The sequence below is a fragment of the Argentina anserina genome, chromosome 7 (genome assembly GCF_933775445.1).
Source record: "Argentina anserina chromosome 7, drPotAnse1.1, whole genome shotgun sequence".
NCBI lineage: Eukaryota > Viridiplantae > Streptophyta > Magnoliopsida > Rosales > Rosaceae > Argentina > Argentina anserina.
The window spans coordinates 13,835,571-13,848,007 of record NC_065878.1 but is presented as its reverse complement, the minus strand read 5'-3'; the positions used below and the strand labels follow the sequence as shown (position 1 = coordinate 13,848,007).

At 40.4% G+C, this 12,437-nt stretch overlaps 1 protein-coding gene across 1 annotated transcript; it reads right to left on the bottom strand.

Moving 5' to 3' along the window:
* Positions 1-8,373: 8,373 nt before the first annotated feature.
* On the bottom strand, positions 8,374-11,728 carry LOC126802484 (uncharacterized). The gene is made up of 3 exons (XM_050530122.1): positions 11,670-11,728; positions 11,348-11,572; positions 8,374-8,715 (listed from the first exon to the last, which is right to left on the bottom strand). Exons 2-3 carry the CDS (start codon positions 11,513-11,515, stop codon positions 8,641-8,643), a joined length of 243 nt encoding a protein of 80 aa, XP_050386079.1. The 5' UTR covers positions 11,516-11,572; positions 11,670-11,728; the 3' UTR covers positions 8,374-8,640.
* Positions 11,729-12,437: the final 709 nt, after the last annotated feature.

The following is a 12,437-nucleotide window of genomic DNA, read 5'->3' as shown; positions in this document are numbered from 1 at the left end:
GACTTGAAGGAGAGGGAGGCTTCTGCCCGGAATATACGGGCAGGGGGAGGGAATGCAAGCGAGAGGAGGGATTAGCTGACCGGGAGCATTTCGGGCAGGGAAGAGTATAAACGTGGAATGTGGGCATGTTATTTGATTTTTTTAATGCAAGGTGGTGGGTTGTGATTGGAGAGGTTAATAATAATATTAATTATTTATGACGATTTGGTTTTTCAGTGAAAATAATTAGTGACGAATTGGACGGAGGCGAGTGGAGGAAAGGGTGTGAATTGAACTACGGTTGGGTTAAGTTTGGGGACCACTGACAAATTGTGACCTTACTTCCAGTTAGATTTTGGTTCCACTTCTTTAGGGATTCGGAGGGTAACTTTCTTTTGTTTTTACCATAAAAGACAAAAGGTAACTGGCTTTCTAATGCTGCCACTGCGAGGGTGCGAGAAGGCGGTTCCGGATTATACAAGTTTAGACGATGAGTGAAGTTGAGTGCATTGTATTTGTTTACCCACATTCAGCTAACTACTTTTGTCATCTCTACTAAGTATAAAACCAGCACTCTTCTAAAATCATTAAATTTGTTCCGGGAGAATTATTATTATATCTTTATGTGTGTCTTAGCCTAATAGGTTTCCTGTTAGGAGATAGATTAGCATCTCCGTAATAGATTAGACTCCGAATCTTTCGGGATTGTGGTTTTGTAATGCATATATATAGGCCTTCATATCATTCAATAATACACAATTTTTTCATCCTGAAACACGTTATCACGCACTTTGCCCTAAAATCCTGAATTTTTAGAGCCATAGATTTTTTTTCTCTATTCTCCACCGTCGGCCGCCGTCGTCTCCGGCCTCTGGCATCTCCCCGTCGGCCGCCGCTGCACCCCCCCCCCCCCCCCCCCGCTGCTACCCCCGCAGCCCTGCCCTGTAGCCCCCGCATCGCAACCCCTGCAGGCCCTGCGCGTAGCCCCTGCACGCAGCCCCGTAGGGTCTCCTCTACATTCGTTCCGCAAAAACATCTTTTTGCCCCGCAAGACCCTGCATCAAAGGATTCAAAATTGCTTCTCCCGCATATCTACGCAAGAAACGCGAATTTCACAAGCAAACTCTTTGCTCAAGAGAAGCTACTCCCGTCTTCTCTACCCTTTTGGGCCTATGGCCTGCCGAGCACAATAGCCCTTTGGGCTTCATACTATATTTTTATTTCCTTTTTCCTATTTCATTATTTAAATGTTCATTGACACGTTTTTATTTCTAACGATATTTCACGTGCTCATATAGGTAAAATCATTGCTTGTCGTACTATGGTGATGACATTCATGCCGAGATGGACGATACCTTTGTCATCCACATACGATTTTGATCATATCCTCCCAAGATTTTTATATTATTGAACGAAGATCGAAAAGGAATTCATCAAGCAACTTCATTCATGACGATCTATTTGCAGAGAAATTTACTTATATGCGGTCTATTTGGCAGACAAACAAGTATGTTTTTCTTAAAGTTACTACTTTTGAAGATATATATATATATATATAAATTATCGGGCGCTATTAGCCTTTTTCATGTCTTCTTTTCCGGCTTTCTTATTACGCCGATGAGACCAAAGAGGGATATGATTCCCCTCTTGGTCGACGTTTTTCGTGTGACGGTCCTGGGGGAGTCACGTTATTATTTAAAAGGGAAGATATTGATTTCGTGTGGTCGCCTGAGTGCACCGCTGTTTTGGGTGCGATCATGAGAATCGCCGATATGCATCGATTATTTTGTGACCATATACATCACAACCCTTCTAATTCCGGTTACATACTTGAATATTTCGATTATTCAAAACCTATACAACCCTCGTTTCTTATGGATGCGTCGACATCGCGATTGTTATTTGAATGTTTGAGTTTTCTTAAACTCATGCCTATAAACGATAATTTCAAGATCTATGTACTCATTTATTTGAGTTGAAAATTCATTACTCTGAAGCAGCACTATTTGCTGACAAAAGATCCCAAAAATAACACATTCTATGGGACACACTTAAAGTGATTCAATAAACGTCTATGACGTTGTATTACCAGAGTTGACCTTGAAGCATGCTCCACAACCGAGAAACACATGTCATTTTTGGCACCTGTATCTATTTCTTGAGGGCATTTTGGAGATTGAAACGTAACATTCTTTCATTCTCAAGTAAGCACATTTTTTAGCCTCAGGCTAAGGCTCCGCCCAATCCAATATGCAAGATTTTGTTGCTACGGACTTTTGATTAGTCAATCTATTTTGACTATGTCTTCTGCTTACTATTTTTCAAGTATTACGTTGGCATTGCCATGATTATTGCTCGACTTTAGCTTAAGTCGTCTATTGGAATTGGAAGTTTGTTTGTGTTGTATTAAATATTGGCATATTCAATAAAATTTCTCGTATTTTTTGTTTATAAGATGGACTCGTGACAATTTTATTTGCCTTGGCTTAGCATGCATGGTCAACGTTTGCAACTCACGTGGTTTTTAAATTGGCCGCTTTTGGGTTACATGGGGCCCCAATAGCACTACATTGTGATTTTGGACCTTCAAATTTGGAAAACAGACCTCAGAACGTCAAAATTGACGTCGTTTTTCCCGGTTACTGTTCCGGCATTTCCGGAACGTTTTCCGGCGTTTTTCCGGCGTATTCGCCACCTTTCGGCAATATTCCGGCGTTTCCGGCACTGCCACCCGGTTCCTACCGGCATCCCCTGTCAGACCTGAAGTTCCGGCCTCTATACCGGCCAGTTCCGGCCGCCGCCGGCCAGTTTTCTGGCAATCGGTGCCGCCGGTTTCCGGCGAGTTTTTCCGATGATTTTTTCGTCGTTTCTCATCATTTTTCCGGAATATTTCAGCAGTCCTTGCTGCACGTTTTCCTAGTCCAAATCTCACCCGGTTTTGAGTTATTTTGACATGGTTTTCCGGTTAATTTTCCGGTTTTCTCCAAGTCGTTTCATAGCTCAAACGATTTTATTATTATTGGTGACCACCCGCACCAAATGGATGGTTTTCCACCTTAATTGTTTGGTATTCAACTGCTCTAATACCATGTTTTTCTAACTTCTAAGTTGAAGAATGTAGTTCTATTGCCATGTGATACATTCGATGGGATTGTCATTTGTTTGAATCCCCCCTCTTACAATATCCTACGGCGTATTGTCTAGAGAAGTTCACCGCGTCGTTGACTCTCTTAATCTTCATTTTGAGAATGTCCCGCCGTGAAATCGAGTGTCTTGCTAATTGCGTAACCACCCACACTGTCCTACGGCGCAGGTAGTTGTTTTACGGATCTCGTGCGAAGATTGTGTTCTATATCTTCGTGTCTTGCTAAGTTTTAAAAGGCCATATATGCCAATGATGGATTTTCATCTTGATATTTGTGTTACAAATGGAGAAGAATAAATCTGTCAGATTTCATTGACAGTAGCTTTTTCAAGCTTAGACATTAGCTTTGTTAGCCTGCAGACATAGCTTTGCTTGCCTGCAGCAATAGCTTTATGTAAGTCAAGATTCTTTGAATCATGGGTTCGGTTTTACTGTCTCCTCGGTTTTGACATGATCATTTTTGGTCATTTTGAACGAGATATGATGATTCGAGTTCTTTGAAATTCACATGATCATCTATTTTTCATGTTCACGAAGCGATTGGAGGACCACCTCACCCATGCTCCACACGGTGAGGCCGAGCCTATTCGTGCCATGCACGGTGAGGCCGAGCCTACCTATTTCGGCGGCTCCATGGCATTAAGGTCGTCGGTGGCGGCATCCCCTCCTTCACAGGAGCTTGTGATGCCTCCCGTGTTTTCTAATGCCTCCATGGTAATCTCTGATGCACATCACTCATTTTGCAAAGCTTGTTCTTTTGCTAGATTTCAAGGAAGTCCTTATTTGCTAAGGCTCCAACCGAGAACATTCTATTCTTACGAAGTATTCAAGGTGACATTAGTGGACCCTATCCAACCGAATGCGGACATTTTTCGGTATTTTTATGGTATAGGTTAAGAGCATCGACGCGTTGGTCACACGTCGCTTTGCTTGCCACAAGAAACGCTGCATTTACTAAAGTTTTTAGCTATGATCATCATCCTAAGGGCTCACTACCATTCCTATCCTCTCAAATCTATTTGATTGGATACCGTTAGAGAGTTCACCTCCACGACTTTGATGATTTCGTTTTGCATATCTACTGGGATCGTCGTTGAACATATTATTCGTCATGTTCATTCACTGTACGATCTAGCAGAGCTCGGACTTGGTTATGGGTACTAACCTGCCGATTTTTGCATAGGGATATGTAATGATGTTGCATGCAGCGACACTAATTCGTTTCAGACCCACAACTTACCAAGCGTTTAGTGCGTACCAGATGGTTATTGGATACGATCCCAACGTTCTTTTTATTAAACGCCTATTTGGTTAAAGTTGTTTATGTGCCTCTATTGTAGTTATCTCAATGGGTCTAATTGAAACGATTAAGTATTCTGGTTGGTTATGATTTATGAATCACCAACACTTGTCCGCTATTTCCAATCTACAACCGTTGATCTCTATCGATGAGACATACTTCCCGTCGTTAGGGGGAGATATGGAATGCTCTCATTCCGGTTTTAACGCTAGGAATTGACGTGGTGTGACACTATGTCTCATTAAAATCCCGCACTACTCAAAGTGAGCAAATGTGCAACGCATTATCTACCTCCAGAAAGTCAAAGATTCTATGCTCAATGACTTTACCGATATTATGAAAGTGACGAGATCGCACATAAATGTTGTGATGTTCCAGTAAAGTTGGAACTCTCAGAATATGAAAGAATTTCATATGACCTGGTCCTAACACCGTTGGCACCATCCCTGACAGTGGGAATGAAGTAGGTGATGGCACCATCGTACGCTGTAGTGTTGTCGGCGCCCGTGGTATTGCACTACAAAACAAGGGCAGCAAACGCAAAGATGGATTAGTGAGGGTCATAGCTTCGGTCTTGGCTCCTACCTAGATGAGGGGGAGACCATTATTCTCTGAAATCAAAACCAGAAAGAAGCGAGATGCGTAGGCACAAGTATTTCGCCCATCATCAAGAGATATTCTCTAAACATGTGTATCAACTAAGTTTTTGTGGGACGCTACAAACTCTTTTTGTTGATGTTAGAGAATATTAGAAATCTCACAAATTGATCGTATACAGCATGCGCGTGTGTTTAATGGATTGATCTCCCATGATTGATGATGTATTCACTTATGCTCTTATTCTGTTGTAAAGCATCAACGATGAGCAACTTGACCGAAGTGGAAAGAATCAATACAGGCTGAACTAGACTTGTTATGTTGGTCGTTGTTCGTAAGTATAATGAGAAATATGAAGTCATGCGATATATGCAGGACTTATGGCGCAAAGATTGTCTCATTATCCTAGTATTGACTACGATGAGTTATATTCTCTCGTTATGGACATAATTGCTTTCCGCTACTTGATCAGTAGTAGTGTCCATGAAAACTGATTTGCAGCATATGATAATGGTCATAGAATATCTGTAAAGGGATCTTGACGTAGATATGAGAGTGCCCGAGGGACTTTAAATGCCTCCAGACCACGGAGAGCTTATGTAATCAGATTGCGACGTTCCAGAGAACGTAGTACAATCGGTTGCAAGAACTCATACCCATATGTGTTCATATGAAAGCTAATTCTTGATTCTCTATTCCGTCTAAGTAAAGATGATGAAGAGATTCAATGAACTATAGATTCACACATGTAAGTGTTGTTGGGACATTATTGCTTTCATTATGACGTGATTAACTTTGCGCCTATGCATTGTCGTTGGACTTGCATTGCTCCTTTGACATGGGTTTAGTTCTACACTTAGTGAACCAACACAAATCCTATCCAAACCAACGCCGCCAGCAGCTCCAGCTACATCAACGTACGCCTTGGTGTAGCAGTCGACATTGGTAGCGTAGAGGATGTGTGCGGTTCCGCTTCGGACCAAAATCAGTCCTTCATTGGTACATTCCCCCATTCCTTTGTGAATGACACATTGAATGTGACAAATCAAAATCTGTCCAGTTTCGTAGGTCAACTTCAACATGACCTACATGACAGCTCGCTCGATGAAATATGGTGAAATTGGTACCGTTGGAAAGGCCTATGTGTCTAGTTTCCAAGGAAACCAACCATTCGTTCATAGCTATCATATTGAGTGAGTTATGGCCGTTTTAGCAAAGTAGGACAGTTCTGTCCGGAAATTTACAAGTCAGTCAACTTCGACAGAGAACTGTGAACTGCTCCGATCGTATTAGGTTGTGCACTTTATGTCATTGGAAAGCCACGAGTGTCTATATTTCAGAACATTTTACGGTTCGCTGATACCTATTTTGACGAAGAAGTTATGGCCGTTTAAGTGAGTGAAGGTCATTCTACCCGAGAATCTGATTTTCATTGCAAACTCTTGTTTTGAGTTGTTATGCAATCTTGTTTTATAAGATCTAAGTTTGGCTAAGTATAGCATGTATGATCTAAGGATGTGTGGCTAGATTAATGATTAATCATTAGCCCAAGACTACGTTTGAGAAGCATGTAATGAACGTTGTATACGTTGTTCTTTGTACTCCATGATTATGACACTAATCATGGGGAGTTGTTTCGTAGACTTCAGGGGGAGTCTACCTCACGTGATGCTATCAAATGTAGACGGTGTGTTGTGCTCTTTTTCCCTTCGATCAAGCTTTTGTTTTTACCCAAGAAGTTTTTATTTTGCTTGACAAAGTTTTTACCGAGGCAATGATGTGTGCACCGTGCAACCTAGGCATGCGACACAAAGGGGAGTGTTCCGGGAGAATTATTATTCTACCCTTATGTGTGTCTTAGTCTAATAGGTTTCCTGTTATGAGATAGATTAGCATCTCCGTAATAGATTATGACTCAGAATCCTTCGGGATTGTGGTTTTGTAATGCCTATATATATGCCCCCATATCATTCAATAATACACAATTGTTTCATCCTGAAACAAAATTATGTTTTTCCAAAAATATCATTTTTATCAATCACAATTACACAAAATAATTGTTTTTAAAAAATCAAAATGAATAAGCCTTCAAAAAACAAAAACAAAACATATAACGACAAATAAAGTTTATCAACAAGTTTGATGAATTAACACGTGCGAGTCTAGTTGATAATTATGGCAATCAGCCAAAATGATAAAAGATTAACAAAAAGAGTGAAATTCACGCTCCGTTTGTTTTTGTGTGTGTAACTTTTATATCTAGACATAGTTGAAGTTATTAAAAATGGTTTCGTCAACCATTGATTGTGATACATGACATGTTTTTTTCACGTAAATTGTAGATGTTATTAACCAGATCAAAAGGAAATTTATGTGTAAATGATGCAAGGGAGATAAAAATTTAGATTGAAATCTCAAACCTTATCCAAAAAGAGATACGAGACAAGAAGTTTCATCATCCATCTTCATAGCAATTATAGATTGTCAAATCAAGGGGCTTTTTTGCCATGGTGAGAAGTCATGAGTCATGACAAACTATAATCATAAAAACAGCAGACAGGTGGTACTGCTCAAATTGGCAAAACCAAGACTCATATGGTGAAGGCCTGAAGGGCCTTTATAGAGCACTCATGGTTTGAACCCCACTAGGAAGAAAGTTCATGTACAAAAGAAGATGCCTACAAGAAAACTTCCCCTGCTGCCCTGCATAGAATTGTAAATTGTTTGATTTTTACCTCAATGAATACAGTAGGCTTGTCCATCCATATTTATTAATAATCTTCTGACTTCAGCAGAAGTCACCTGCTCAGTTGAAACTGGAAGCCGCAAGAATAAAGAATAAGGACATAAATGTGGGAGAGCTGCTGCCAATTCAGAAGCTTCAGATTTCAGATGGCTGAAAATGGTGTATGCATTACGGCCAAATGAAAAGTTGGAAGACCAGTGCCCAGGATCTGGAATCTAATTCCATTCCAGTGATGCAACAGAAGCAATAATTAAGTTCAGCCTCCCCTTTCTATACCTAGGAACAAAATCTTATATAACTCATCTTGGACTGCTGAGGCAAGCTGGGATTTGTCTATTCATCTCCTCTACTCCATTTGTCTCGAAACATTGGTTTACGCTTTAGAGCGTCGAAAGTTGTCAACATATTCCCTATCCTTGGATGGTTAATGCACAAGGAGGCCAACAAAGACACAGCATACAATTCCTAGAAGATATAAGGTTGAAAGTTCATTACATGCACATCTTAAGCATGATGATGTGATAAATGCTCGGGGCCAATTTAATTCGATGCTTAAAGAACATAGCGAGGACATTGATAGACTTGAGGCATATTAGCAGAATCATATTAGCAGATAAAGTATGACCAATTCAAATATCTTATTTAAACTAGGAAGACATTTGACGATTTATTTTGGTAATTGATGGTATGGCAAGTCAAAAACTCACAGTAAGTCATAAATTCAGTGCTGTTTAAGCCTGATCACAATAATGTCTTAAAACGCTGCTCGCTCATAATCTCAGCAAACATCTACCACAAGGAATAATTTGCATTCTGGAAGCTTTAGTTACACAACCTCCACCTGTACTCTTACTGGATGCGCAAGAAACAAACTCAGTAGTCCTTCTTTCCAAAGTTCTTGCACCACATTTGTGAAGGAATGGGGCGAACAGGTTGGTGTGGCCGTTGCTGCAACAAAACATGGAGCCATTTAAGAATGAATATCATCACAGTATATACAAATTTCATTCCTAGGAAGTGTGTGGCTCAGATCAATTCAAGAGGAACAGCACCCACTGGAACTGTTTACTCCTTTTGAATAATAGTAATTATTCAGTGCATGTATGTGCACTCTTAAGGAATATGTCCTGAAGCACAGGAAGCATCCAAAAGAAACGACGTATATACAAAACCAAAAGGATGGCTGACCAGATATTCTATAACCCCTGTCAGCAAAGCAGTAATATGAAAGCAAATAATGTCTTTTATTCGTATAACATTTTTGATGTTTTAAAAGCATGGCAAGTCTAACCAACGAAACAATTTCTTCAATGCCATTACTTCTTAGCATTAGTTCAACAAGGTCATGGCAATAATCCGTCCCCGGCCTGTAGCACAAAGCATGCATGCCTTAGCCAGTTTTTATTGACTTGTAATGGTTTGGAGATCTAAATACAGTTCTAATAGTTACTACTGAGTGGGATGTTCAAAGTCATGCACAGGGTTTGATGTAAGACGTTCCTTGCTCTAATCTTTAATATCTTGTTTTACACAAATAATAAAATATATATAGTAACTAAACAAGGTTTTGTATTTAGCAGCTGAGGCAGTAAATAGAACTTATACTCATGTTTTCAACAAATTATACATGAGGAAGTGATAGTAAACCTAAGTGTGCCCAATAGTTTGTTTTTAGCACTAATTAATTTTAATTTTAACTACTGTAATTGACATCTTTTTTTATGACAGCTATTTATTCAGAAAGCCTGCACAAGCCAACAAATATTGGACAAACAAAACAACTATGAAATCGTTCTTTAAAAAAAATGAAATCTACCATATCTGGACCAAGTAAAAGCACATAAAAACCAATAACCAAAAATCAAACCATGTGTATAAAGTTATAAAACACAGAGTAATGTGATTTATGAAAGCAATCTAACTAAAAGTGAAGGTGTGATATTTTGTGCCAACAACAAATTGTGCGGCAAAAAGAAGCACAACACTTGAGTTATTGGAAAGGGAAACTCCAGACTTATCCGCTTATACACATCTTGAGGTACTTTGGAAAGGACAGGTGGCATTTTTCACACTCCATATTCCTATTATATAAAACATATATATACACACCTCCTTTGCAAAACTATCATCGACTATTTGACTATTTCAATTAACAACCTTGATAAGGTGTACGTGTTTGTCAGCTGCTTAACCTTGCTTAATGTGCTAGGATTTACAAATCATAAGGTCATCATGACTAGAAAGTTCAAACTGCCTGTCAAAATCACTAAAGTTCATCTCCAATCTAGTGAGTTTAGTCTCATTACCACCTCACCATTTCAATAATTCAAATGCCTAATTTGAATCTCTAAAATATCTCTTCATACTCGCCCCTCGATGAGTTTCTATCTGAAATTCAATTACCCTTTCAAAAATTGACATGTAGCTCAACCTATATATTTTATTTGCACATACTCAGTTTGAGCTTCAAACAGTTTCCGACATCTAAGTTAGTCATACAGCACAGCAATCCAAAAGAATCCTACTCTGATATCCTTAAAAATCACTCATCCAGTCATCCTACAGTAAACTCACAAACCCAAGAGCAACTTTCAGAAAAGATAAGTTTTCAATATATCCCAATTCAAATCCTTTCTGGTAACCGTGGATACAGACTAGTTACCAATAATTTTTTCTCAAAGTTTTACATTCAATCATTGGATTCCTTCAAAATTTATGGCAAAGTTCCTTTCTTGCACCTGCAGCCGCTGAATGTTATTCACGAAACACCAAATTCAGTCTGGCCACTGTCACTCTGGACCTCAGTCTATTATGGTTGCTGGGTCTGCTGTGAGGTTTGGTACAGAACAAAAGGCTGGTGCTTCGAGAGTTTGGGTAATGACGTATTGTGGACTACACCAGCTTATCTGGTTTTGAACTTCAAACCTTAGAAAAGTAGTGGTGACGCAGTCTAGATTTAGGTGAGTTTTGAAATGAAACGAAGAATAAGATCAATATATATTGAAAATTTGTAAAACAGCATGAGAATGTGAAAAGTAATAGGGCAGTGTGAAAAGTACTAAACGAAAGAAAAACCAATTCTTGCATTTATGGTCTCTGACACTTGCAAGGCATGTTTCAGATGACTGGAAAAAGATTGTATCTTCAAATGAGAGTAAGTACACACATCCTAATTAAGTCAGGACGACTACGGAACAATGTCCGTCCTCCAGATGATCCTAACAACTGGGTTTATCAATCCGATGTCCATCTCTTTATAGACTGCAACCAAGTTGTTCATCTAATTCAACACTCCCAGTCACTAAATTAACCTAAACCCATCTGTTTGTTCAACTCTATATTGTATGCTCAATGCCTTAACTCTATACCCCGGTCATTAAGAAGTTGACAACTCGAAAAAAAAAACCCCAAACATTATCAAAACAAACCTCAACTAAAGCAAAGCACTATCCAACAGCAAATGAGTTCAGTCAAGCTTAGACCTCATCTGGGTCCGAATTGTCACAATCCAAGATCCGAACTTTGCAAAAATTCTAAACACAAAAATCGAGAAATAAATTGAAACAAAAAACAAACAGACCTCGAGCTCGGCAGATTTCATGGCGATGGGAATGCAGACGAGGAAGACGCCGAACATGGCAATCGCGGTGTTGCGCTTCCAGTGCTTGGGCCTGCAGTAGGGCCCACCGCTCATGCTCCATACCTTCCCTCTGAAGTCTCCTCCCTCGCCTCCTCCTCCTCCTCCCATTGCTCCCGATCACCGACTCTCTCTCTCTCTCTCTCTCTCTGCTCTCTGCTCTCTGCTCTGTCACATCAGAAACAACAAGAAACATCAGAACCCTAATTGGGAATATGAGTAGTGGAATTGAAGGAGAGGAGGGTTGGGTGAAGGTGAGCTGAACCTGACTGAAGACGACGATGAGCTTCGTTTGGGGGATTTTGGTTTGGATTTTAATAACTACTTCCCCATTTCAGTGTACTTGGGAACTATGCTCGTTTCGGGTCGGGTATATATAGTAATTCGGCATGCCAAGTGTCACGGGCCGACTTACTACGCAGCGGAATATGACCCGTGCGGCGCCAAGGTTACTCTTAACCAAGGCCAGCCTAACTCAACATGCATTCCTGATGTCAACTTTCTTTTCTTACTTGTGCGCCTCCCGTGTCATTCCGATCTTTCTCTCTTACATTCCTTGCTTGTGAGGTTCCACCAACGAAAGCCACTCACACACGAGTCTCACAACTTGTGACTTATCGATCGTTTCCTCGTGTCATGGTACTCCCATGTCACTCGCCCAACCGATAGGCTTCCATGCCATCCGCTTACCGATCGCTTCCTTGTGTCATGGTACTCCCACGACACTCGCCCAACCGATAGGTTTCAATGCCAACTCCTTACCGATCACTTCCTCGTGTCATGGTGCTCCCATGACACTCGCCCAACAGATAGACTTCCATGCCAACCCCTTACTAACAAGCGTGCACCTTGCACCTCGTAGCAAGCGGTATGACAGTAGGTCGAGACATTGATGGTCCTCGCTTTCTTCTATCTGACCGTCCCTTGGAAGCATGCGCACGTTACTTGCCTCCTGAGCATCCATCATCATGCTCACTCAGCATATAGGCATCCTTTGTCCACACTTCACTCATGGGGATAATCATATGGGCAA

Excerpts from the sequence above, each read along its gene's own strand:
- LOC126802484 (XM_050530122.1), bottom strand. The coding sequence starts at position 11,515 with ATGGGAGGAGGAGGAGGAGGCGAGGGAGGAGACTTCAGAGGGAAGGTA. Across the intron at positions 8,716-11,347 it reads TGAAATCTGCCGAGCTCGAG|CAACGGCCACACCAACCTGT; the intron begins GTCTGTTTGTTT and ends GTTTTGTTGCAG.